Source organism: Prosopis cineraria, unplaced genomic scaffold (genome assembly GCF_029017545.1).
Source record: "Prosopis cineraria cultivar Desert tree isolate PC_DT_omini unplaced genomic scaffold, ASM2901754v1 PC10, whole genome shotgun sequence".
Lineage (NCBI taxonomy): Eukaryota > Viridiplantae > Streptophyta > Magnoliopsida > Fabales > Fabaceae > Prosopis > Prosopis cineraria.
In genome coordinates this window covers 35,678,556-35,702,784 of record NW_026555341.1, presented here as the reverse complement: position 1 = coordinate 35,702,784, position 24,229 = coordinate 35,678,556, and the positions used below count along the sequence as shown (strand labels likewise).

The 24,229-nt window shown below is 31.4% G+C and overlaps 2 protein-coding genes and 1 long non-coding RNA gene across 4 annotated transcripts; 2 read left to right on the top strand and 1 right to left on the bottom strand.

Moving 5' to 3' along the window:
* The first annotated feature begins 420 nt into the window (after positions 1-420).
* On the top strand, positions 421-1,686 carry LOC129322598 (receptor-like protein EIX2). Its single transcript, XM_054968893.1, has 3 exons — positions 421-478; positions 1,293-1,595; positions 1,679-1,686. Exons 1-3 carry the CDS (start codon positions 421-423, stop codon positions 1,684-1,686), a joined length of 369 nt encoding a protein of 122 aa, XP_054824868.1.
* On the top strand, positions 1,499-6,153 carry LOC129321934 (receptor-like protein EIX2). The gene is made up of 2 exons (XM_054967929.1): positions 1,499-4,735; positions 5,756-6,153. Exon 1 carries the CDS (start codon positions 1,883-1,885, stop codon positions 4,730-4,732), a length of 2,850 nt encoding a protein of 949 aa, XP_054823904.1. The 5' UTR covers positions 1,499-1,882; the 3' UTR covers positions 4,733-4,735; positions 5,756-6,153.
* A 4,024-nt stretch (positions 6,154-10,177) lies between these two features.
* LOC129322003 (uncharacterized) lies at positions 10,178-18,522 on the bottom strand. 2 transcript variants are annotated; one of them, XR_008596165.1, is made up of 4 exons: positions 18,228-18,522; positions 17,976-18,061; positions 13,675-13,730; positions 10,178-10,770 (listed from the first exon to the last, which is right to left on the bottom strand). It is a non-coding gene; the product is annotated as an uncharacterized LOC129322003 (long non-coding RNA). The 2 variants fall into 2 exon arrangements; XR_008596164.1 differs by lacking the exon at positions 10,178-10,770 and having other exon boundaries at positions 11,223-13,730.
* Positions 18,523-24,229: the final 5,707 nt, after the last annotated feature.

Sequence of the window (24,229 nt, the reverse complement as noted above, 5' to 3'; positions counted from 1 at the left end):
AACTTTGATCATTAATTAATTAGCAAATGCCAAAAAAGGACAAAAAAATTTCTTGGTCATTTCTTGTAATTTTTTTATCCTTGTCTATAATTTTTTAATCCTTTTTTTTAAAATTTTATGGTTTTTTTATTCTTTTCTAGTCAATTAAGGTCAAAGTTAATTTTTGTTAATGGCAAGGTCATATTACATTATTTTTAAAAGTTGAAGGAGAACATTGTATAAAAAATGAGTTCAAAGTTTCAAATATTTTTAAACTTATAGTTTAAAGATCAATTTACTTATTTAACCAAAGAGAAAAAAGATGCAAAATAAAAAACGAAACCTAAATAATGCCTCATCCATGTAAAAGTGTTTGGTGGTCCTCCTTTTCATACTCGAGAGAGATTAAGAGTGGAGTAGGAGGACAATATTGAGGATGACATGGAAGATAATGATGGAGAATGGGAAATGACTGTAGATAGAAGGGAATACGTGGACCGTAAAACTCACTCCAAACGAGGACACTGCCTCAAAAATTAAATGTGTGGGGGATGATTGGAATGGAAAATGGCAGAAGAGCATGGCCTGTTTGATGAAAGCATTCATTTCTGTCATTTATGAAATGCCCAAATTCCATAGCGACTGTGGATCACATTGCCCTTCGCGTCTGGACCTGTCATCGCGGCATTTTAATATTTATTTCTTTTTGTTATTATTTGGGTGGCTTGATTAATTAGTTGAACTAAATCTTGAAAGGTGAAGAGGGAATTACGTGCAAGGCTGGATCTTTAAGGTTGGTGTATGAATGAATGAATGAAAGTGAAGATGCCAAAGCAGTGGAGGCTCGTTTAATTTGTAATTTGCTGATCGGGAGAAAAAAGAAATTGAGATGACGTACCTATGTTATGCATGCTCATTTGACAAATCCTATAGTTGAGAAGACAATACTTAAAAAAAAGAAGGATATTTTTAGGAAAAAAAGTTAAATAATAGTCAAGAAATTAAATTCATATGACTCATTTAATATTGTTGTCTTCTCCAGCGGAAGTAGTTGTCTGTAATAAGCAAACAGAGAGCAAAATTATCGATGCTTCAGAGTTTAAGGTTGGAGAAGTAGTTGGGAGTAGAAAAGTAGTTGGAAAAATCGAAAATTTCTTGTCTATAAATAATGGACCTTAGGATTCAATTCCATTCGCACCTAACGTAGTCTTCAACTTTGTTGCCCAAAAGATTCTATAACATGATAATCATGTTGAGTCCTAAGTTCAGTCTCTTTTGGCTACTTGGGTTTTTGTGTATCTTTCTGTGTGCAGGATATCCCAACAACGCAAAGAGTTGCATGGAATCAGATAAGGAAGCCCTTCTCAAGTTGAAAGATGGTTTCATTGATGACTCGGGAACTCTATCGCCATGGGAACATGAAGTTGATTGCTGCAAATGGAGTGGGATTTCATGCAATCATTCAACTGGCTATGTTATCATGTTCGATCTTCATAACTATTATTTAAAAGGTGACATCGATTCTTCATTGTGTGATTTGAGGCATCTAGTTCTCTTGAATCTTGATTTCAACCAATTTGATGGAAGCAAAATTCCGAAGTGCATTGATTCTCTTGGTCAACTAAGAGAGCTAAGGCTTTCAAATACTAATATTAGTGGTACTATTCCTCATGGGCTACAAAATCTATCTAATTTACAGATTATTGATCTTGGAGGAAATTCTAATTTGATTGCAAATGATCTTGATTGGATTCCTCATCTTTCATCTTTGAGATATCTTGATTTGTCAGGAGTTAATCTAAGTCAAGTTATTGGTTGGCAATCATCATTGTCGAACAAAACTCCTCAACTAAGAACCTTGAAACTTCATGAATCTTCACTTTATGGCGTTATTTCTCATGAAATGAAGAATCTTTCCAATTTACAAATTCTTGATCTTGGATGGAATTCTAATTTGATTGCAAATAATCTTCAGTGGATTTCTCACCTTTCCTCTTTGAGATATCTTGATTTGTCAGGAAGTAATCTTAGTCAAGCTATTGATTGGCAATCATCATTAGGCATGGCCCCTTCTCTAGTTGAACTTAACTTGGCTGGCTGTGCTTTGATATCTTATCTCAATCCTAAATCTTTCTTCCCCGCAAATTCTTCCTCTTCCCTCAAAGTCCTTTATTTGGCATCAAATTATTTAGATTCTTCAATCTTACCTTGGGTGTCTAATATTAGCAAAGTCCTAACACGACTTGATCTATCTAGAAACATTTTGCAACATGCATATGCTCTAAACATTAATTCTCTTCAGGTTTTGGATCTCAGAGAAAATTCCCTACAACTTGATCCTGGAGCTTTTTCAAATCTAAATTCTCTTGAATCTTTAGATCTTTCATATGGTTCTTTGCAACAAATTGTTCCCAAAGCTTTTGCAAATATGATTTCACTTAAAAGCCTTTATCTCACATCAACATCCTTACAACATTTCTCTCCAGATGCCTTCAAAAATACCACCTCTCTTAAAGTTCTTGAGGTTGCACACAATAATCTTGATAATAGCATGGTCAACTCCATATCAAATTTGTGTCAATTGAAAGAGCTAGGGCTGTCATACAATAAGTTTTCTGATAAATTAAGTGAATGGATACCACAAGTATCTTGTGCCCAATACAGCCTAGAGATGTTGGATTTAAGTGACAACCCATTTAGTGAGGGGCCTTTCCCTAATTTTTCAAGATTTTCATCTTTGGTGCAATTAGATCTTGCAAATACCAGTCTTCATGGGCCAATGCCACAATCATTTGGGCCCTTACCTCACCTTTCAAGATTGGATCTAAGCTATAACAATTTGAGTGAGTCATTGCCTCAGTTTATTGGTCTTAGATCATTGAGTTATTTAGATCTCTCCAACAATCATTTGAGTGGACCATTGGCAGAGATTGATGGACTTCCATCATTGGAACATCTAGATATCTCTAATAATAAGTTGAATGAGATTCTTCCAAGGACTTTTAGAAATCTTCCTCTTCTCAGTATATTGGATCTCTCTTCCAATAAGTTGAATCATGAGATTAATGAAACATATCTATCAACTTTGTCTTGTTTAAAAATTTTGGATGTCTCCAACAATCCGATTTCTGTCAACTTTAATTCAAATTGGGTGCCACCTTTCCAATTGGAATATTTTCTTGCATCATCGTGTAATTGTGGTCCCCAATTTCCAACGTGGTTGAAATATCAAAGGGAGCTTGTGGCCTTGGACATTTCTTATGCACAAATCTTTGATTCTATTCCTCAATGGATTCTGTTATTTCCTAATTTGCGATACCTGAATATTTCCCATAACAAAATTCATGGGGAGTGGCCGAAATCAGTCTTGATGAAATTGGAAAGTGCTTATACTTGGGACTTGAGTTTCAATAATTTTTCTGGTCCCCTACCTTATTTTCCACAAAAAGCAACGGGCTTGTTTCTCTCAAATAACATGTTTTCAGGAACCATATCCTTTATATGTGCAACATTTCAGTCACAATTATATTATCTTGACATGTCAAGTAATTCATTATCAGGAAGACTTCCTGATTGTTGGAAGCAGTTCCCCTTGTTGAGAGTTCTAAAATTAGCATACAATAATTTCTCAGGGAGAATACCGAATTCAATCACTACTTTGATAGGCCTTCAGAGTATCCATTTGAATAACAATAACTTCTCAGGCCAAATGCCCTCATTGATAAATTCTCCCAACTTGTTGTTCATTGACTTTGGACAGAATAATTTGATTGGAAAATTGCCATCATGGACAGGGCACAGCTTGCCCAATTTGGTTGGTCTACGTTTGCAGGCAAACAAGTTCCATGGAACCATTCCAACAAATTTTTGTAACTTTCCTATTCTCCAAATTTTAGATCTCTCACAAAATAATATTGCGGGAAGTATACCTTATTGCTTTAATAACTTGAGAGCTCTGTCCAATATAACATTTTTTAGGCAACCAATTTCTTTTAATGACATATTCCTTGATGGTTTTCTTTCTCATGATATTCTGAGTGGTATTATTTGCAAAGTAGCAGAATTAGAAAATGCTTTACTCATGGAGAAAGCAATGTTGGTATGGAAAGGTGAACTTGTTGAGTATGGGAAGAATCTTGGACTGATGACGACCATTGATCTCTCTTGCAATCACCTAACGGGAGAAATCCCAAGTAGCATAACAACACTTGCAGCGTTGGCTTCCCTAAACCTATCCAGAAATAAACTGATAGGATCCATTCCTGACAACATGGGCCAAATGAAAAGGTTGGAATCACTTGATTTGTCAAGCAACACTCTTTCTGGTGAAATTCCAAATACCTTTTCAGCTTTGAGTTTTCTCAGTTTCTTGAACTTGTCCTTCAACAACTTATCAGGAAAGATTCCAATTGGCACCCAACTTCAATCCTTTGATGCTTCTAGTTATATAGGAAACCAAGGGCTTTGTGGCCAGCCATTGAAAGAAATATGTCCAGGAGATGGAAGTTCATATCCATCTCCAAATCCACCCAACATTGATGCAGATGATGAGAATGATAAGTTCATAAGCTTTGGGTTTTATGTGTGCATGGCTTTTGGATTTATTTTTGGATTTTGGGGAGTTTGTGGATCCTTAGTTCTCAAAAATTCTTGGAGACATTCATTTTTTCACTTCTTCGAAAACATGAACGACTGGATTTACATTCATGTTACTGTCTTGAAGGCAAAGCTAAAGAGAAGGTTCCAAGACTAACAGGTGAACATTTTCATTTTAACTTCAATATTCTCAAAAAAAGAATCATTTGCCGGATTTTTATTGTTGATTGCAATAAATGTATGTGATCAGTCTTGAGAATTGTTTACAGTAAAAGGAAATTTTCATTTTTGCCAAAACTTCTTTAAATTTGCATTATGAACCTATGATATTAATGCTACTTTCATGAGATACAGTGAGTTGAGCTGATAATACATTGTAACACTAATAAATTAGTCAATCGTTGCCGGTGACTTATAAGTACAATATCGTCATTGATTTTTATAAGCATGTATTGTAACAGGAAATTTTGATGAGTTTGATTGAATATGTGCATGGTTCGAGGAAATTGCAGAAATTCACATCATGTTGTGGCATGGTGATCAAGAGAGCAGGACTGGATCTGCTTGCATGCTTAACAATTAATTTCAAGACTCAAGAAAAAATAATTTTTCTATTTAGTTATGTTCTTCTCTTTCTTTCAGTGGGCAGTTATAATGCTGTTTAGTGTTGCCAATTTTGTTTCTTGTTTTGTTTATTTGTGTGTGTGTGTAAGAAATTAAAGGGTGAAAGCTAGGTGAAAGGTTATAATGTTGTTAGTGTTGTTACCTTTTGAAGTTTTGAGTGTGTTTTGATAATAAAATGAGTTTTAAAAAATTGGGCTTATTTAGTAACTATATATATATATGTATATGAATTGCTTTGGACATATATAGGATGAATTCTGAAGTAAACATTTATGATCTTAATATTTCTTGATTCTTATTAATAAATAGCTGAAAATATATTTCAAAGGGAATTAATTGCTAATTGAGTTGGAAATTATTTCTCAAAAACATTTCATGATTAATTAAGCTTGATGGATTTAGGAACTTATATGATTCCAAGATTTAAGAAATGTTTTTATACACAAATTCTCACATGCTATGCCCCTGAATTTAGTGTTTCGCAATAGTGAATATATGTATCTGCAAGGAAAGATTATCGTTGTTGAAAATGAAAAGACTACAAGTCTGATTTCAGGAAGCAGAGAGAGGGAGAAAATCTGTTGGAGAAAACTGAAGCACAATACAGTAAGATGATTCATATGGTCTGCTTCTTCATGACAGAGCATCTCAATGGAATAAACATGGTGAACATTAGAAGAGCGGCTATGGAAAGAAGAAGTTGATGATTGGATCTCAAGCATTAAAGAGAGACTCTTTATTCTAAAACCATATCTAGGCATCTATTATAAGAAAGCTGCTGTTTAATTAGTAAAAGCTGAAGAGCTGCCATGGGGTGAATAATTTTGCAGAGATTTATAGTGGGTAGTGAAAATAGGAAAGTTAATTGTTGGATTTTTGGAGTTTTTGTATGTGCTTAGTGATTGCCCATATATACAAAAAAAAAAATCCCTTGCTTCGTGCTTGGGGACTGGATGTAGGATATAATTATATCTGAACCAGAATAAATTGTTTGTGTATGATCTTTTCCTTCCTCTCCTTATCATTTACAATTTATAATTTGTTGCATTTCAGTAATAAAGAGCAAGGGTATACATTGCCTAAGAAAATGATATTAACCCAAGCAACTTAAGAGGGTAAAGCTTTATTTCCTTGATAAGTTCTAGTAACAATTGTAGTACCACAATAATATTAACAACAGAACCAAAGGATTCAACTTAGTGAAATGACAGAACTCAATAAATTCTCTCAAAGCAAGGCTATCCTTCAAATTAAAATGCACTTATTCCTTCATAGGATAAGCAAATCAATTATTTTTTATTCATAAATGGAGATAAAGAAGAACAGGAATTTAAAAAAAAAAAAAAAAACGCATGCACGCACAAAACAAAATATGTGACATTATTGGAGAGTCTGTAATTAGTGTTCCCCATAACAAAGCTGAACTGTATAATACTGTTTGATGTACTTCAGTGGCTCCATGCCAACAAAATCCACCATTCCGCAACATCAAAAATTTAACATTAGTAATAATATTGTCTGATAAATATCTTCACTAACAAAAAAAAAATCCCAAATAATCACCAACGCCGTCTCAATTACAAGCGCAAGCATCCTTGTCCTTTCAAAGATTATTTCTTATTAATATACATGTAAATCGTCATTTCCAAATATAGAAGAAAGAAAAGGTTTGAATGAAAAAAAAATCAGAGATACAAAAGAATAAGCTATCCATCCACGAGAACCATGTCCAGGGATTGAAACCTTATTAGGTGTATATCCAACATCAATCATTAGCATCTCCATCCAATGGATTCAACTTAGTTAAATGATGGAATTTATGTTCGAATATTAATTGGTAGTTAATCATGGTTAGATGTTTGCCTAAGCCTATATGTGTGTGTGTGAAGGGTAGGCATTTAGGTAGGAAAAATTATGGTGTAATCCCTCATTTGTTTGTCCTTATAGTTTGGGGATGATTGATTTTGATCAACCTTTAGTTAAGGGTAGGTTAGTTTGAGCATGTTGTGCTGCTAGTTGTATAAACATTGTTTCTCCATTTGTCAATGTTATCTTTTGCCTTCAATATAGTTAACAATTTAATAAATGCTTCCAAAGTAGGATTGCCCTTCAGAACACAGTTGGTAGTATTTCTCTCTTAGAATAAGAAAATCAATTATTTTTTATTCATACTTCATAAATGGAGATAAAGAACATTAATTTGTTATAAAAAAAACACATGAAAAAAAAATGGAAGCTCTTTATCTTGCTCCTTAAAATGCAAGTGGTAGGTTCCATATTCAACTCCAACTCCACTCAATTTTTTTTTTAATTTATTAACACTCGTCCTATAAAAACATCAATCGCACTTGCCGGTTCTACAATAACAAGCACCCTTGTCCCCAGTTTCACATATTATTTCTGATTAATATTGATGTCATCATTTCCAAATACAGAAAAAGAAAATATTTGAAAGAAAAAGCCAGAGATACATAGAAGAATAAGCTGTTCATCCGCAAGAACTATGTCAAGAGATTGGAAACTTTTTGGGTGCGTGTATATACCCAACATCAATCATTGGCATCTCCATTCAAATAGAGAAGACGTTTAACAAATGTATACACCTTAAACCAACGTTAACAAAAGTCCCAAGAGTCACGTTTAAGAGACAAATGAATGTTCTTCTCAACAATGTTATTCAGAGTTCAACTTTCCAAGGATCATCCACCACTTCTATCTTTAACTCCCTCACAAATTAAATATCTCTACAAGTGATGAGAGGGGTGTTAAGAACCCTAAAACTACAAGCCATACAACAAGTCTATAATAAGAAAGCCCATGATCGCTACATAAATGACATTTAATAGTATGCATTTTATAACATAAAAAACACCACTAATATTAAATCCAAAGATTTGGGTGACATTTGTCAAATATCACCGCTTATAAATTACCCTTTTTATTTACAATTTTAGTATATAATAATAAGTGGCATTTTTAAAATGAAATGCCATGGCTTTTTATTAATCAACATTAAAGTGGCATTTCAATAATAAAATGCCACCTTTCTAATTTATCATTAATTAACTATATTATTTTATTAGATCGTATAATAATTTTAATATAATTATTTAATTATAATTAATGATAAATATATATTCTTAATTAATAATTAAAATTAGAGAGATGGCATTTCAAAAGTTAGAAAACACCACCTATCTATTTTTTTTTACTAAATAGGCATTTTGTTAATAGTTAAAATAAGATAGGTAGTGTTTTCAGTGTTTTGAAACGCCACCTCTATACTATTGTTTATATTTCAGATTAAAAAATTATTTTATTACAATTTATTTAATTAAATTAATAATTAATATATATTATTATTTTGGAAACTCAAAATCAAAGAAGTGACGTTTCAAGACAAGGGAAACACCACCTCTTTATCTGATTATCAAATTAAAAAATTATTTTATTATAATTTTATTAATTTTGAATAAATAATTAATATATATTATTATTTGTTAATAAAAATAAGAAAGGTGGCATTTTCAGACCTTGAAAACGGCACCTATCTATTTGTTACTGATTTAATAATTATTTAATTATTATTAATGATTAATATAAAATTATTATAATTAATTAATGTATAAGAAATTTATAATATTATTAAATAATTTTATTTCATAAGATTAAAAAATTATTTTATTATAATACACAAAATTTATATTAATAATTAATAAATATTATTATTTTAGTTAATTAAGAGAGGTGGCATTTCCTGATCATGGAAACACCGCCTCTCTCTGTTAGGATTAATGTTTAATTTTAGGAGATTAAAAAATTATTTTGTTACAATTTAACTAATTAGTATTTGCAATTAATATATAAGATTATTTAATAAATAAAGGCAAATAGGTGGCATTTTCAAAATCTAGAAATGCCACCTCTATGATTTTTTATTAACTAAATGTTAAATTTATAAGATTAAATAATAATACTTTATTCTTATTTATTTAATGTTTATTATTAATTAATATATATTATTATAAGATGAGTATGTTGTTTTATTGGAATTAATAATCATTTTGTTTTAATTTAATTAATTATTATTAATTAATAGTTAATTATATTATTATTTGATTAGTGTTAATTATTTTGTCAGATTGTAGAATTAACCTTATAATAATTTACTTAATTATTATTAAAACTTAATATGTAATATTATTTAATGAATAAAATGGATAGGCACCTCTCTTGTTTTTGTTAATTAAGTCATTTTATTTTATAAGAGCATATCATTATTATATTATTATATTATTTTTAATCAATTAATATCTATTATTCTAATATCAGTATTTTGTTTTATAGGAATTAATAATTATTGTACTTTACTTAATTATTATTAAAAATAATTAATGCATATTATTATATGATTAGTATTAAGTATTTTATCAAATTATGGAATTATATTATGATAATTTACTTAATTATTACTAAAATTTAATATATAATGTTATTTAATAAATAAAACAGATAGGTAGCATTTTCTTGATTTGAAAATGTCACATCTCTTGTTTTTGTTAAGTAATTTTTTGTCCAAATTTAAATAATTATATTATAATATATTAAATCAGTATTAATTATTATATTAGATAAATAATAATTTTACTATAATTTAATTAATTAATGTTTGTAATTAATGAATTGTATAAGATTAGATAATTATTATAATATAATTTACTTAATCATTAATAATTATTTTATTAGATAAATAATTACTTTATTATAAAAGAACTCTATTACTTTTTTCAGTTAGGTATTTTATTTTATAATATCAAATATTTATTTTATTTTAATTTAGTTTATTAGAATTAATAATTAATATTTATTCTAATTTTAAAATAATATAGGAGGCATTTTCAGCTTCTGGAAACACCGCCTCTATATTTTATGTTAAATTTTTATTATATTTCTTACTGAATATATGTAGTTATTTTTATTAATTATAATAAATAAATAGCAATAAAAAAGAATTAATAGAGTTTTTATAATATAAATAATTGATAATAAATTAATTTATTTATATATTTTACTAAAAATATTTCTTTGTTAATGGTATTTAAATATAATATATTTTATATTTAATAATATAATATTATTTATGTTTAATTTAAAAAAGTTTGAAGATAGGTGGCGATTTGTCATTGGGAATCACCACCTTTGTGTTTGAATTTTAAAATTGCTAAGGTGGTAATTCCCATTTCCCAATCGCCACCTCATAAATGTTGCCTTGGCCCTCAACTCTGTCCCACTGCTCTGTCTCTTTCATCCGTGTGCATGTACCTTTAGCTTCTCTCTTCTTTCTCGCTTTGCCCTCAGCTCGCCTGCCCGAAGCTCCATTCCAACAAACGAAGCTCACATCTCCAGCTCAAGAAGCTCCATATGCAGCTACACGAAGCTCTATTCAGCGCATGAAGCGGCTAAGCTCCAGTCGTCCAGCCCGCTCATGAAGCTAAGCTCATGTCCTCCAGCTCAATAGCTCCAAAGTTAGCTCTCGTCCACACCATTTATTTTCTCAACTCTGTCTTTATGCTCCCAAGATCCCCACATTGTCCCCCAACTTTTAGATTTGGATTTCTTACCATATCATTGTCCCCACAAATCCATTTTAAAGTTTCTCTAATTTGTGGTCTCTCATTTATGCTCGTGCTTATCCTGATCTTCAGCTTGTGGTCTCAATTTTGTTTTCTTAATTACAACAGCCTGTGCTTCATTGTGTTTTCTCCTCGTGGTATACTTTGTTTTTTATTATTTTGAATATATTATCTTTTATTTAAAAAAATAGTTTTCTTGTCTAATTAAAATATAATTGCTGAAATATATTATTTAGAATATTATTTTTATTTTGAATATATTATCATTTAATTTGATTTATTTATTTAATTCCTGTTGAATATTAATTAGGTTTCTAGGACTTGAATTTAGCTAGAATAATTATTTTACATGCAATGAAAAATGTTGAATTAATTCTTTTAGGTATTACAAGTATTAAATAGAGGGTTTAATATATGGAAATTTTCATTTTTAAGTCATCATGCCACTAAATTTTTTTAAAATTTTGAATTAATTTGTTTAGATTTATTTTAAATCCAATTATTCAATTTTCATGTTGCATGTTTCTAATTGACTAGACCATGTCCTAATTTCTTTAATTACCATAACTCATTTAGTTGCTTTGGATATCAATGGTTGTCTATTACCTAACTTGATGGATATCAATGAATATCAATAGGTATAAGGTCTAGATCGAAAGTAGATATTCGCTAATCAGTTGTCAAAGGAACATAAGGATGGGATGAAAGCATTTATTCATTTTGTAATTGAGTATGCAAAAGATTCAAACAAAATTTTATGTCCTTGCCTAACTTGTTGAAATGAAAAGCAAATTACTCCAACTAAGTTGCTAGATCATTTAATATGTCATAGTATTCATCAAAGTTATACATGCTGGGAAAGGCATGGGGAGAGAAATAATGTATCCAGTGAAAGGGTGTGTATACCATAAGGTCTTTTGAGAGACAAGATGCATGCAATGATACTGACAGCAATAATGTGTGTGAGAATGATCATCTTGATGAAATGCTAAATGTAATAAAGGATGATCTTCGTGATTGCCCTTAAATTTTTGAAAGGTTGATAAGTGATTCAAAGAAATCATTGTATCTGGGTTGTACTAAATACACTAGACTCTTAACAGTTTTGATATTGTATAATTTGAAAGCTACTTGTGAATGGACTGGTAAGAGTTTCACTTTATTGCTTAATGCTTTGAAAAAAATGTTCCCTTTTGATAATGAACTTCTTACCAAGATATATGAGGCCAAGTAAATGCTCAGTCCAACTAGTTTAGGCTATGAGAAAATACATGCATGGCCTAACGATTGCATCTTATTTCATAATGAGTTTCCTGCCTTAGAGAAGTACCCTAAATGTGAAGCATCACAATATGGAAAGAAATTAAGTCTTGCGAAGGTGCTATGATATTTTTCCATTATATCAAGATTTAGGCGCATATATGGACCTGCAGAAATTGCCAACTTGTTGACATTACATAAGAATGAAATGATTAAATATGAAAAGCTTAGGCACCCTATAAATTCTACTCATTCATTATCATCTCTATAAGCATCATAAAAAATAACCAATTCATGCATGATTAGATCTCTTATCTTTTTAATAGTATTAGATGCAGGATGATTGTAGGAATAATACTTTCAAATAAGATTGAGAACTTATGTTGAATTATCATAGACATTGACTTTATTACATCTTTCATCTCCACATGCATAAAAGTCCTTTATGTTGGAGTTTGAAGTAGGAACCTCCAAATAATTGGTATAAGCTTAGATATGAAAGGAAAGGAGGGACTTTAAGGAAAGAAAATTTTTATTGCAAGCTCTAGCAATAATTTACACACTTCCTTCTTAACTTTTCAACACACCCTCAACACTCTCTCTTCTTTTCACGTCACTCATCACACACTCTCATTTGTTTCTTCTCTTCTCTGCACACTTCACTCTTACAAAACACTCACACTTCTTCCTCCAGCTCTTTCTTCAGTTTCTCTCACACACTTCTTCTATTTCCACTTATTCACATCACACACCAGTAGGTGATGTTGGTGGGAGTTTTTCTCGATCATTCTATTTTATCATTATCATAGAAGATTAAAAAATTATTTCTAGAATCATCTTTTCACCACTATTGCTTCTCTGAGAATATCCAGATTTTTCTTGAAAAGACCTTACCACTAGATGAGAGAGAAATTTGGAAGAGGGAGAGAGAGAGTCGGTAGACTTTTTAACACTATCTAATTGTTGTAATCATCTTGTAAAACTCATTTGTAAAAGGCTCTAACATTTAATTTCCTAGCTAAAGGGAGGCAAAACCCTATTTGAAGTGAATATCTTTTTGTTTTATAGCATATACTTCTAATTGCATTTGCAGAAGTCAAGGACAATTTGATCATGCTAGTTCCATAAACTCATTGCCCTCCAAATTAGACATCATTAAGATGTAAAATCATGAGCTTGATCTCAGGGGTCTCCAAGTGCTTGAGGTACATTCCTCACAAAACCAATAGGATCTTTGATGTCATAAACTCCAACTTGATAAGGGAAAATGACTAGCTCATGATCCTAAAAAACCCACGCCTCTGCTCTCTTCCCTCTGCTCCTGACTTCCTCTATCACTTCTTTAGGATCCTTTGTTCCTTTTGGTTTATATCCACTCATTCTATCCCTTCATTTCCATAATTTTTTGTTTCATTTTAAACATTTCTTGTTTTTCAAGAAACCACATTATCTATTGCAAGCACCCATATTATATTCCGACGGGTTTTTTTTTAATGACAGATCCCCACATAAGATTAACCTTATAAGCCAAAAAAATCCATGAATGATATAAGAATATTAATAAATGAACTGAGCTCCATACCTGTAATTCTGAAGTCCTCCCTCAGATATGGGAAGCGAGCCAACTACTGCATCAAACTAGACAAGAAACAGATGACATGCTCAAAGGATCACTAGAAAGTCATATTTTTGACATATTTCCACATATTTGTAATTTCTTCACTACTATATTCAACACCTAAACATATGTATTTGACATGTTTCTATATATTAGTTTAAGTTACCATACTTATATCCATAAATAGAAATGTATTCATCTAATCATTTAAGTTTATTGTATTACATGCCCTTTAGCTTTGGATTCTACTACACACTACTGCCTATTTCATGTTCTATTGTGTTTCATGTGCTTCACAGTCTAAAATTTCCATTCCTACTGCATATGATAGAAACTTGGCATCATTCCCACACCAAAACTTGTTCTTGTAGTTGAGAGATGATATCCAATAGGTGGACCACTTGCAGAAAATAATTGTCTCAAGTAAAATTTAACTATAAAAGAAAAGGCACCAAATATATGAATATGTGAAAATGTATTTAAAAATAAAACTTTATCTCAAAAATGACAATGGATCCGAAAGTTACTGGAAACATTGACACTAGAGAAGGAATAGAAAGCAGAGGATGGTGGGATTGGTGAATGAGTAGGGAATTTAATTTGTATCATTTTTAAAACCAATAATCACATTATAAATCACGTCGTTAAATCACATCTTTTATTTTGCACAATACTTAAGCCATAAGACCAAGTCCTTTTCCTCTTCAATTCCTTTTCCAGGTTGTCTTATATTCTTATTGGAACCAATCAAACTTCCTAACTTCTATTAAAGAAAATTGTATTATAATAACTATCCAATTAACATCAATATAATCAATCCACATATCTTGTCCTTATATGCTAAATTGTCCTAATAGGCATTTCATCAAACATTTTGTAAGCATTAATCCTTAAACTATAATTCCAAGATATTTTCTTTACAAACTTCGCCTATATTTATAGCCAATCACAAGCCCGATTAAAGGAGAAAGGTTGTGTTAGGCTATCAACAGCTAACGTAAAACTTTATTGAATTTATCATGAACATGAAAAATAGATATTATAATGCTAATTCTAGGTCATTGCTCGTAAGTAATGCGCTGCATGGCTTGAGTACAGTGATAAGTGAGTTAGAGCCATTGCATCAGCGCCTGAATGTAGTGTTAAATAAGCAAGAGCTACTGCATCATTTTGGACATGCGCAGCTAAAAACGTTAGTCTATGAGAGCAAGATTAGATTTTGTACTTGGAATGTTGGGACATTGAATTGTAAATTTGTAGAAGTTGTAGGGGTTATGATTCAAAGGAAAATCAATATCCTATGCCTGCAAGAAAAAAAATGGCATAGAGAAGAAGTTAAGGATATTCAAGGTTTCAAACTTTAGTATGCAAGAAAAGTAAGCACACGCAATGGATTAAGCATCATTATTGATAATGAGTGAAAGAAGAACGTTGTAGAAGTTAGCAGAGTTGGAGACAAAATTATTTTCTTAAAAATGATAGTTGGATGTGAGACTATTAATATTGTCAGCGCTTATGCGCCTCAAGTTGGGACAGAAGTCAGTCTTAAGAAATTATTTTGGGAGGACTTGGAGGCGTTGATTCAACACATACTATAGAGTGAAAATATTTTTATTGGATGAGACTTTAATGGGCATGTCAGGAAGGAGGTTGGTCAATATTCGAGGGTGCATGGTGGTTTTGGTTTTGGAGAGATAAATAATAAAGGACAAACTCTTCTTGATTTCTCATTGACGTATGATTTTAAAATTGCCAACACTTGTTTGAAGAAGAGAGGTGAGCATCTAATCACTTGCGAAAGTGAAACCTCAAGGTCATAGATTGATTTTCTTTTGGTTAGGAACACGAATAAAAGACTCTGTAAAAATTGCAAGGTGATTCCTGGGGATGTTGTAACAACACAACATAGGGTCTTTGTCCTTGATGTGTGTATTATGAGTAAAATATAAAAACGTCGACAAGTAATAGCACCAAGGACTAGGTGGTGGCAATTAAAAGGTGAGAAGCAAAATATTTTCAAACGGAATCTTTTGGACAAAGGAATTTGGGAATCTCAGGGAAGTGCTAACATCTTGTGGGAGGATATGGCTAAAAAGATAAGGGATATTACAAAAGTAGTTTTGGGAGAATCAAAAAATTTTGGTCTGACAGATAAGGAGTTTTGGTGGTGGAATATAGTGTACAGGGCAAAATCAAACATAAGAAAAAAATTTAAAGCCATATATTTATGGCTAAGAAGAAAACTAATCTAACATAAGAAAAAAAAAATTTAAAGCCATATATTTATGGCTAAGAAGAAAACTAAGAGAGCTATGAGTGAAGCTCGTTCTAAAGCTTTTGTAAAATTTTATAAGAGCCTTGAGACAAAGGAAGGAGAACAAAACATTTATAAGATTGCTAAGAGTAGGGAAAGAAAATCAAGAGATCTAGAATAGTTAATGTGTATAAAAAATGAAGAGGGAAGAATTTTAGTTACAGATGATGAAATTAAAAATAGATGGGAGACTTACTTTTTCAAACTTTTCAATGATGGAGAGGGTTCGTCTAGTAACTTGAAGGATTTAGTAACTCGTGAAGGAGAACAAAATTTTTCATTCTATCAAATAATACATGATAAGGAGGTAAAGGAAGCTCTTAAGAAAATGACAAATGATAGAGCCAATGAACCTGATTGTACATCTATTGAAGTGTAAAAATGTTTAGGTGAAGAAAGGATGAGATGGTTAACTAAATTATTTAATATGATTTTACGGTCTAAAAAAATGCCTGATGACTAGATGAGAAGTACATTAATTCCTATTTATAAAAATAAAGGGGATATTCAGAATTATACTAACGGGATTAAACTCATGAGCCACACAATGAAATTGTAGGAGAAAATAATTAAGCATAGGTTGAGATTGGAAACAAGTATTTCTGAGAATCAGTTTGGTTTTATGCCAGGTAGATCGACTACAGAGGTGATTTATCTACTAAGAAGATTTACACATAATTTTTTATTGATTTGGAAAACGCTTATGACCGTATACTAAGAGAAGTGCTTTAGAAAGCCTTGGAAAAGAAGAAAGTACAGATTGCTTATATTAAAGTTATATAAGATATGTATGAGAGGGTACAAACTAGTATAAGAACATCTAGTGGTCAAACAAAGAACTTTCCTATAAAGATCAGACTACATAAGAGATCAATTTTGAGTCCTTATCTGTTTAAGTTGGTCCTAAATGTTTTGACGGAACATATTCAAGGGAAAATTCTCAAATGTATGCTCTTCACGGATGATATAGTTCTTATAGCAGAGACAAGAGAAGAGATTAATTGTAAACTTGAGTTATAGAGGAAGACATTGGAGTCGAAATATTTCTGTTTGAATAGGAATAAGACAAAATATTTATATTATAAATTTAATAAGAGACTAGTTGATAGTAATTTGAAAGTAAAATTGGGAGATCAAATTGTACCTCAAGTGAAAAAGTTTAGATATTTGGGAGCCATTATTTAAAATGATAGTGAAATCAGTGGAGATATTTCACATAGGATTCAAGCTGGGTGGTTTAATTGGAAAAATGCTAAATGAGTTATTTGCGACCGTAAGGTGCCTAATAAATTTAAAGAAAAGTTTTATCATACTACTATCAAACCATCTATGTTATATAGTAATGAATGCTGGGCTCTAATAGGACAACAAAAGCATAAAGTTGGAGTAACAGAGATGAGAATGTTACAATAGATGTGCGGACATATACATAAAGATAAAATTTGAAATAAGTACATACGCGAAAAGTGAAGATAGCACCTATTGAAAAAAAAATGGTAGAAAATCATTTGAGATGGTTTGGACATGTACAAAGAAGACTGTGAGAGGCACTAGAGAGAAGAGTGGAACATATAACTTTGAGCTCTGTTAAGAGGGGTAGAGGAAGGCCTAAGAGAACACTCTTAAAAGTTGTTGAATGCAATCTCTTAATTAATAATATTTCTAAAAGCTTGATAAATGATAGAACACAATGGCATCTTACAATGTAGCCGACTCCACCTAGTGGTATAAAGGCTTGTTGTTGTTGTTGTATCAAATTTTACAAATCTTCATTCCTAATAAATAATCAACTCACGTCCAGAATAGATATCATTTGCAAGTTTAAAATTCCCCATTCTCTGTCTTATTTACATAACTGCTGAAACAAAGGGAAAATCCAAATCCCATCTTCAAACAACATTCAGCAACATTCACGCACAGCCAAAAAGTAGGAGAAATGAATTTAGCTCACCAAGTCAGTTGAGAACGATAATCAAAACTTGAAGCTTCTTCATCCCAAATCAGTGACCATAACCAGGAGGAGGAAAAATAACGCTTCTGCATGAAAGAGGAGAAGGAAAAATGACTATGACTCACCAATAGAGCAGGGAAAGAATGATAAAAAGGAACCAAAGCTCACACATCAACACCAAATCAATTCGGTCAAGAGGAGGAGAAAATTGAGTAATGTGAGCAGGGGGAGGAGAGGACCAGAAAATCAAACCTTCTGCAGCAAAGAATGACTGCCACGGCCCAAAATCGAAGAACCCACGCTAGCGATAGAGAAGAATGGTGATCGGACGAGCTTATAATGACCCCCAATGGTGAGCGTTCAGCGATGTAAAACAGGGAGAGCAAGATGAATCTTAATGCTTCCATAGCTGGCGACAGAGAAGAACCGAGGAAGAAGGAGACCTTTCACTGTCGCTGGCACTAGACAAGAAAGTAAGACAGAGGAAGACCAGAAATCAGGGGTGAGACTTGTGCATGCACTCTCTACCTCAATCTCTCTCAATCAGCTAGCAACACCCCAAATGAATCAGAAACTTTCGATTCCTCTTATCTTTTAACTCTCTTGATTTTTTTAAGCCGAAGGGCAAAATGGTAATTTAACCTAACTCTTTGTAAAAATAAAAAATTTTCTTCTCTTGCCTTGAAGAGAGTTCAAACTTGAGATCTAGGTCATGAATGAGTGACTCACTTAACACTATCTTAACTCACTTCCTTAGTGTGTGTGTAAAGAAATCCTCAAAATACCTTACCATCAATTTTAATTTCAATTAAATACTAGGTCATTACAGTATACATCGAGATAATAGAGTGGAAATGGAGATGAGAAACAAGCCTATAGTAGATGAATTGCAATTGGTAAAATTGAGTGAAACACATTGAGCTTAGAGTACAAACACTTAACTGGTGAGAGACAACCTATTGTGATTTATCCTTGTCTAGTTAGTTACCTTGTTGCTCACATTTTTTAAAAAGGGTAGAAATGATTCTTTTGAAAACTAAATGCTTGAAGGTTTGAATTATTTTTGATTTGACAATTTTTGCAATCTTTGTGTTTAGTTAGTTCTTTTGTGTTTAATTGTTTTCAAAAATCTTGAGGACAAGATTTGATTCAAGTGTGGGGGTGTGATAACTCCTTATTTTGTGTTATAATTGATATGTTTTTGGTTATATATTGGGAGTCATTAATAGAAAAGAGAAACATTTTCTTGCTTTTATAAAGAAAAATTAAAGTGTGGATTTATTGTAATATTTTTAAAGAAATTATTCAAAAGGATGAAAATTGAAGTAAGCAAAGGTTCTACTTATATTTATTAATTGTGAATAGGTGGGGCATGACAATATCAAATCAAGAAAGAGAAAGGAGACAAGAAAAATGCGCTTTTCAGTCCAAGACACAAAAGCAAAAGTTCCTACATACTGTCAGAATTTTCAGAATTACTCTCTGGTGCCATGGCACCAGACAAAAATGCAGAAACGCACAGTTTTATTTTCTATGCAAAATTAACCTACATAACTCATTTTTTTAGACTAGAGGAGGCACCTTTCAGTTGCTGCAACTGGATAAAACCCTAGGAGAGTAAGGGGAGAAGTCTTGAAGCTTGGGATCAAGAAGTAGTAGAGCAAATCTTCATTCTACCTCATTTTTTCAGTGTTTTCTCTTCTTCTTTTTCTTTATGTTGATAGATTTGAATCTTTCCTGTGCTGTTACAATTTTCATTCTAGCTATGTGTAGCTAAATCTTCTTGTTCTAGAGAACTATGAACCTATTTGTGTAAATAACCTTGGATTTATCATTTAGTTGTTGAGAAATGGAGTTTTGATTACTTGTTCTTAAGCTATTTCGTTTTTGTTTAGTGATTGGCTACCACTAGGTGAGATTTGGGCATTTAGGTTGAAGATTGGAAGAGGAGACTTAAATTGAACTTTGAGAACTAGTAGCGTAGGATTAGTTTAATTAATTTGCCATTAGAACATAAATGTATTTAATGGACCTAAGTAATCCTCATTGGTTAGGGTCTCTAATGCAATTAATTAATTAAAATAATAATTTGCTTTAATTAAATGAATTAGCATCCTTAGCGATGGAAGATACATTGGATTAATTTAGATTCTTGGATTATCAAAATTGAATTTCAAGACAATGAAGATGGTAATTAGAAGGTTAGGAAACAAATAGGGGATTAGGACTCTAGAACACCCTTCTCTTGGTTGATTTTAGTTGTTTGTGAATTGAAAGTTATTTTAATTAATCACTTTTAATATTTTTATTTTAATTGTTCTAAAATTGATCTCTAGTTTTATTAGCATAACGTGAATGAATTTGAAAATTTAATGCCTAATCGCCATCTTAATTAATTTTCTAAGGGATCAACCTTAATTTACCATTAATTTCAATTGCGACCTATACACTTGCGATGTCTCTTAATTTTTGTGGGCATCAATGTTGTTGGATGGTGATCAAGACCAAGACTGGATCTTCTCGTAGCCTTAAAAATTTCATGACTCAGGAAATCGTAACTTTTTTGTTTTGTTATGTTCTTTTGTTCTTCCAGTGGATAGTTATAATGATGTTTAGTGTTGCCTTTGGTTTTTCTTTATATATATATATATATATAGGTGTAAGAAAAGAAAATTAAAGGGTGAAAAAAAGGTGAGTGATAATAGCGTTGTTTGTGTTGCTCCCCTTTCGAAGTTGAGTCTTGTGTTTTGCCAATAAAATAGAGTTTTATAAAATTGGTCTTATTTAGTAGCTGTGTGTGTGTGTGTGTAAGAATTTGTTTGGACAAAGGATAACTTCAGAAGTAAACATTTACGATCTTAGTATTGCTTGATTTTTATTAACAAACAGCTGGAAGAATATTTCTTAAGGAATAATGGTCGATTGAGTCAGAAATTATTTCTCAGAAACATTTCATAATCAAGCTTGATGGATTTAGAACTTATTATATGATTCCAAGATTTAAGAAATGTTTTTTATACACAAATTCTTACATGTCATATATGCCCCTGAATTTAGTATTTTGCGCTGGTGAATATGTATCTACAAGGAAAGATTACTTTAAGGGAAGACCCTAAATAATAAGAATAAATGAGTAAAGTAAGTAATCTTACTTGAGGTGTTGATGATAATATAATGGTTGAAAATGAAAAAGGCAACAAGTCTGATTTCAGGAACGTGAACACCGTATTTTGTCTGAATATTTTTTTTAAGTTTAATAATAAATAATCAAAAAATATAAAAAACACAAAAATAAAATTTAATCTTTTTTTAGGATTATATTTTCAAAAAAATAATAATAATGATAATTTAACAAAATCAAAAATCTTGCTTGAATTTTAAAAAAAAAAATCTCTCCCAAATTATCCCAATCATTTAAGAATATTGGGAGTCTACTTTTGAGAGTTAACCTTTTTCTCCTCAAATCTTATTTTCATCTAAATATTATATATGTATGTATGTATGTATTATTGATAAAAAAAAGAAGAAAGCTGGGTGAAACACTGATGGGCAGTCAGCACACGCGAGCAGAAACATGCACGCACACGAGAGAAACAAAAACTTGCAGAGGCACACACACACAACACAGAAAAGAGAACACACACGCACGTATACTTTCGGCCATGTAGCAGAAATAGCAAAAATAGAAATGCAAAGCACATAGCCACAACATAGAAGAGACACACGTTACAGCAAAACATAAAGAAGGAAAATGCAGAGGTGGTCGTTCATGCACACATTATAGTAAAAGTGGAGAAAAATGCAGGCACATTGTCAGTTATCTTTTCGGCATTGATTAGGGAGAATAGAACACACGAGGATCAGTAGCAGAGAAATGAAGAAGAAGCAGAAATGTAGCACTCACACGCAAAAGAAAGAGAAACAGAGCAGAGAACTTTTGGCACACGCAGAAAATGCAGCTGAAAAGAAGGAAAAAAGAAGAAGTGGAGCAAGAGAGCAATGATTCACCTCTTCCATTCTCTATATAAGGCTAAACATGAAATAGAGGTAGGGGGAGTTGGTTTTGGCTGGAAAAACAGGAGAGAAACCGAGAGAGAGTTGAGACGAGAAGGAGAGAGAGTTGAGATGGGAAGAGAAGAGAGAACGGGGAAAGAAGAGCATTGAGACTAAGAGGAAGAGACAAACGAGAGCTGCAGACCGAGAAAGAAGAACACAAAAAACAAGAACACGGAGAGAGGAGGAAGAACGCAGAAAAACAGAGCACAAGGAAAGAAAAACAGAGCACGAGAAAAAAACAAAAAAAAAAGGGAGAGAAGAGAGAAACCGAACGGAGTAAAACCGAGGTCAAGACAACAGGAAACTGAGACAAAAAGAGAGAGAGCTGAGACTAAGACGAGAATAGAGAAAACCAGCGTAATATACCGAGGAGAAGAGCACAAAAAAAACAAAAAAGAAAACGAGGACGAGAGGAAAAGGTGTAGAGGTCTTTCTCTGTGCCAAAGGAACAAAGGCCGTGTCTTGCTTGAGGAAAGAGCAGCATTTTGGTTCAGAACTGGGAGCTAGCTATTCCTTTCCATCACTACAAGAAGTCTGAGTTGTTTTTCTCCCTTCTCTGCTCTGCTATTTGGTACGCCACACTTGTCTTTTGCTTCATATTGTCCTGGTTCTAAAGTCTGGCAACAGATACGTGAGTAGATTTTTATCATGAAAGGGATCCTTGATGATAACTCCTTGTATTTGAAATAAGAAAATTTAGAGGTTTTAAATGTTCAAGTATGGATAGAAAATATTTGTGAAAATATTTGAAGAGAAAGTAATCCTGTAACATTGTGTTTTCTTTCTCTAAATAGTGTTGCATACTTTAAATATACTCTAACATGTGTTTATATACTTTTACAAATGAGGTTGATTGAGTTATAATACTTTCGCATGATGTTTTTTTGATTCTAACATTTTGAACAAAAATTTTATTGTTGAGCTAAGTGATAAGAAGATTCAAATTTGTCTCCTAGAATGAAAGAGTATCAATCAACCTAAATTTGATTTCTATTTCTTTATTTCTCAAAGTCATACATTATTTTGTGTTTAATTTTCATTTAATAATAATTGATTAATTCTTGAAGATAATTTTGATTTACATGACATCATTTTCATATGAAGATTTTAAACATGTGGTTAAATGAAGGAGTTTATTCTTATATAATCAATTAAAACATTTGAATGGTATTGTGAGAGATTTAAAAAATCTCTGTAGATATTCAACTTAATCGCCTCATTGTAAAGGATAATAAGTCCTCGCAAATGTCGTGGTCATTAACTTATAAAATAAATAAATTTCGTAAATAAAATTTTAAATGTTTTTTACTAAAATTAATTAATTAAATTAATGCATTAAATCTTTTGGTCATGTGAGATTTTTGAATATTCATAGACCTCTAGAATAATCATCTTACCGTAAAAGTCAATAAGACTTCGTAGGTATAGCGATTAAGTTTTTTTTTTATATTTTGAAATGCAAATTACATAATTACATATTAAAATATTTTTAAAATATATAATATTTAATCCTTTATGGTGTGAGGATTTTGAATCTCCGCAGATATTTCGGATAATTGTATTACCGTAAAAGTCAATAAGGCTTTACAGGTATGATGATTAAGAGTCTTTAAAAAAAAGAGAAATATATATGAATGCACTAAAAAAATAATAATTTAAAAAAACTTAAGTAAATAAACTAAGTTGTTAAACTCTTTTATCGTACGAGAGTTTGGATTCTCCGCAGATATAAAGAATAATTGTATTACTGTACGAGTCAATAAAACTCTACAGGTATAACAGTTAAATTCTCAATCATAAAAAGAATAAAAATAATTTTTAAACCCTTTACCTTTTTCTTATTCCAAAATTCAAAAATTGAGAAAATGATTGAAATTAAATCACTTTTTGCAATTTAAAACACACACATCAAAATTTTTAGAAATTGTTTTATTTGCAAAAATGGTGAATTATTTTTGATTAATTTCTCCTCAAAAATATCTTCACCAACAATTACCAAGCTCGAACTACGTGGACTTTGATCCCCACCGCAGGGTACGTAGGCCTCAGAGTCGAATTCTAAGTCAAGTCCTCCCTCGTAAATAAATAAATATTTCTCACTTAATTCTTATCATTTTTTAAACACATGAATATAAAAGGAATAATTAAAATAATTTTAAAACCATATTAATATAGCACAACAAACTTCAGGTTATCGT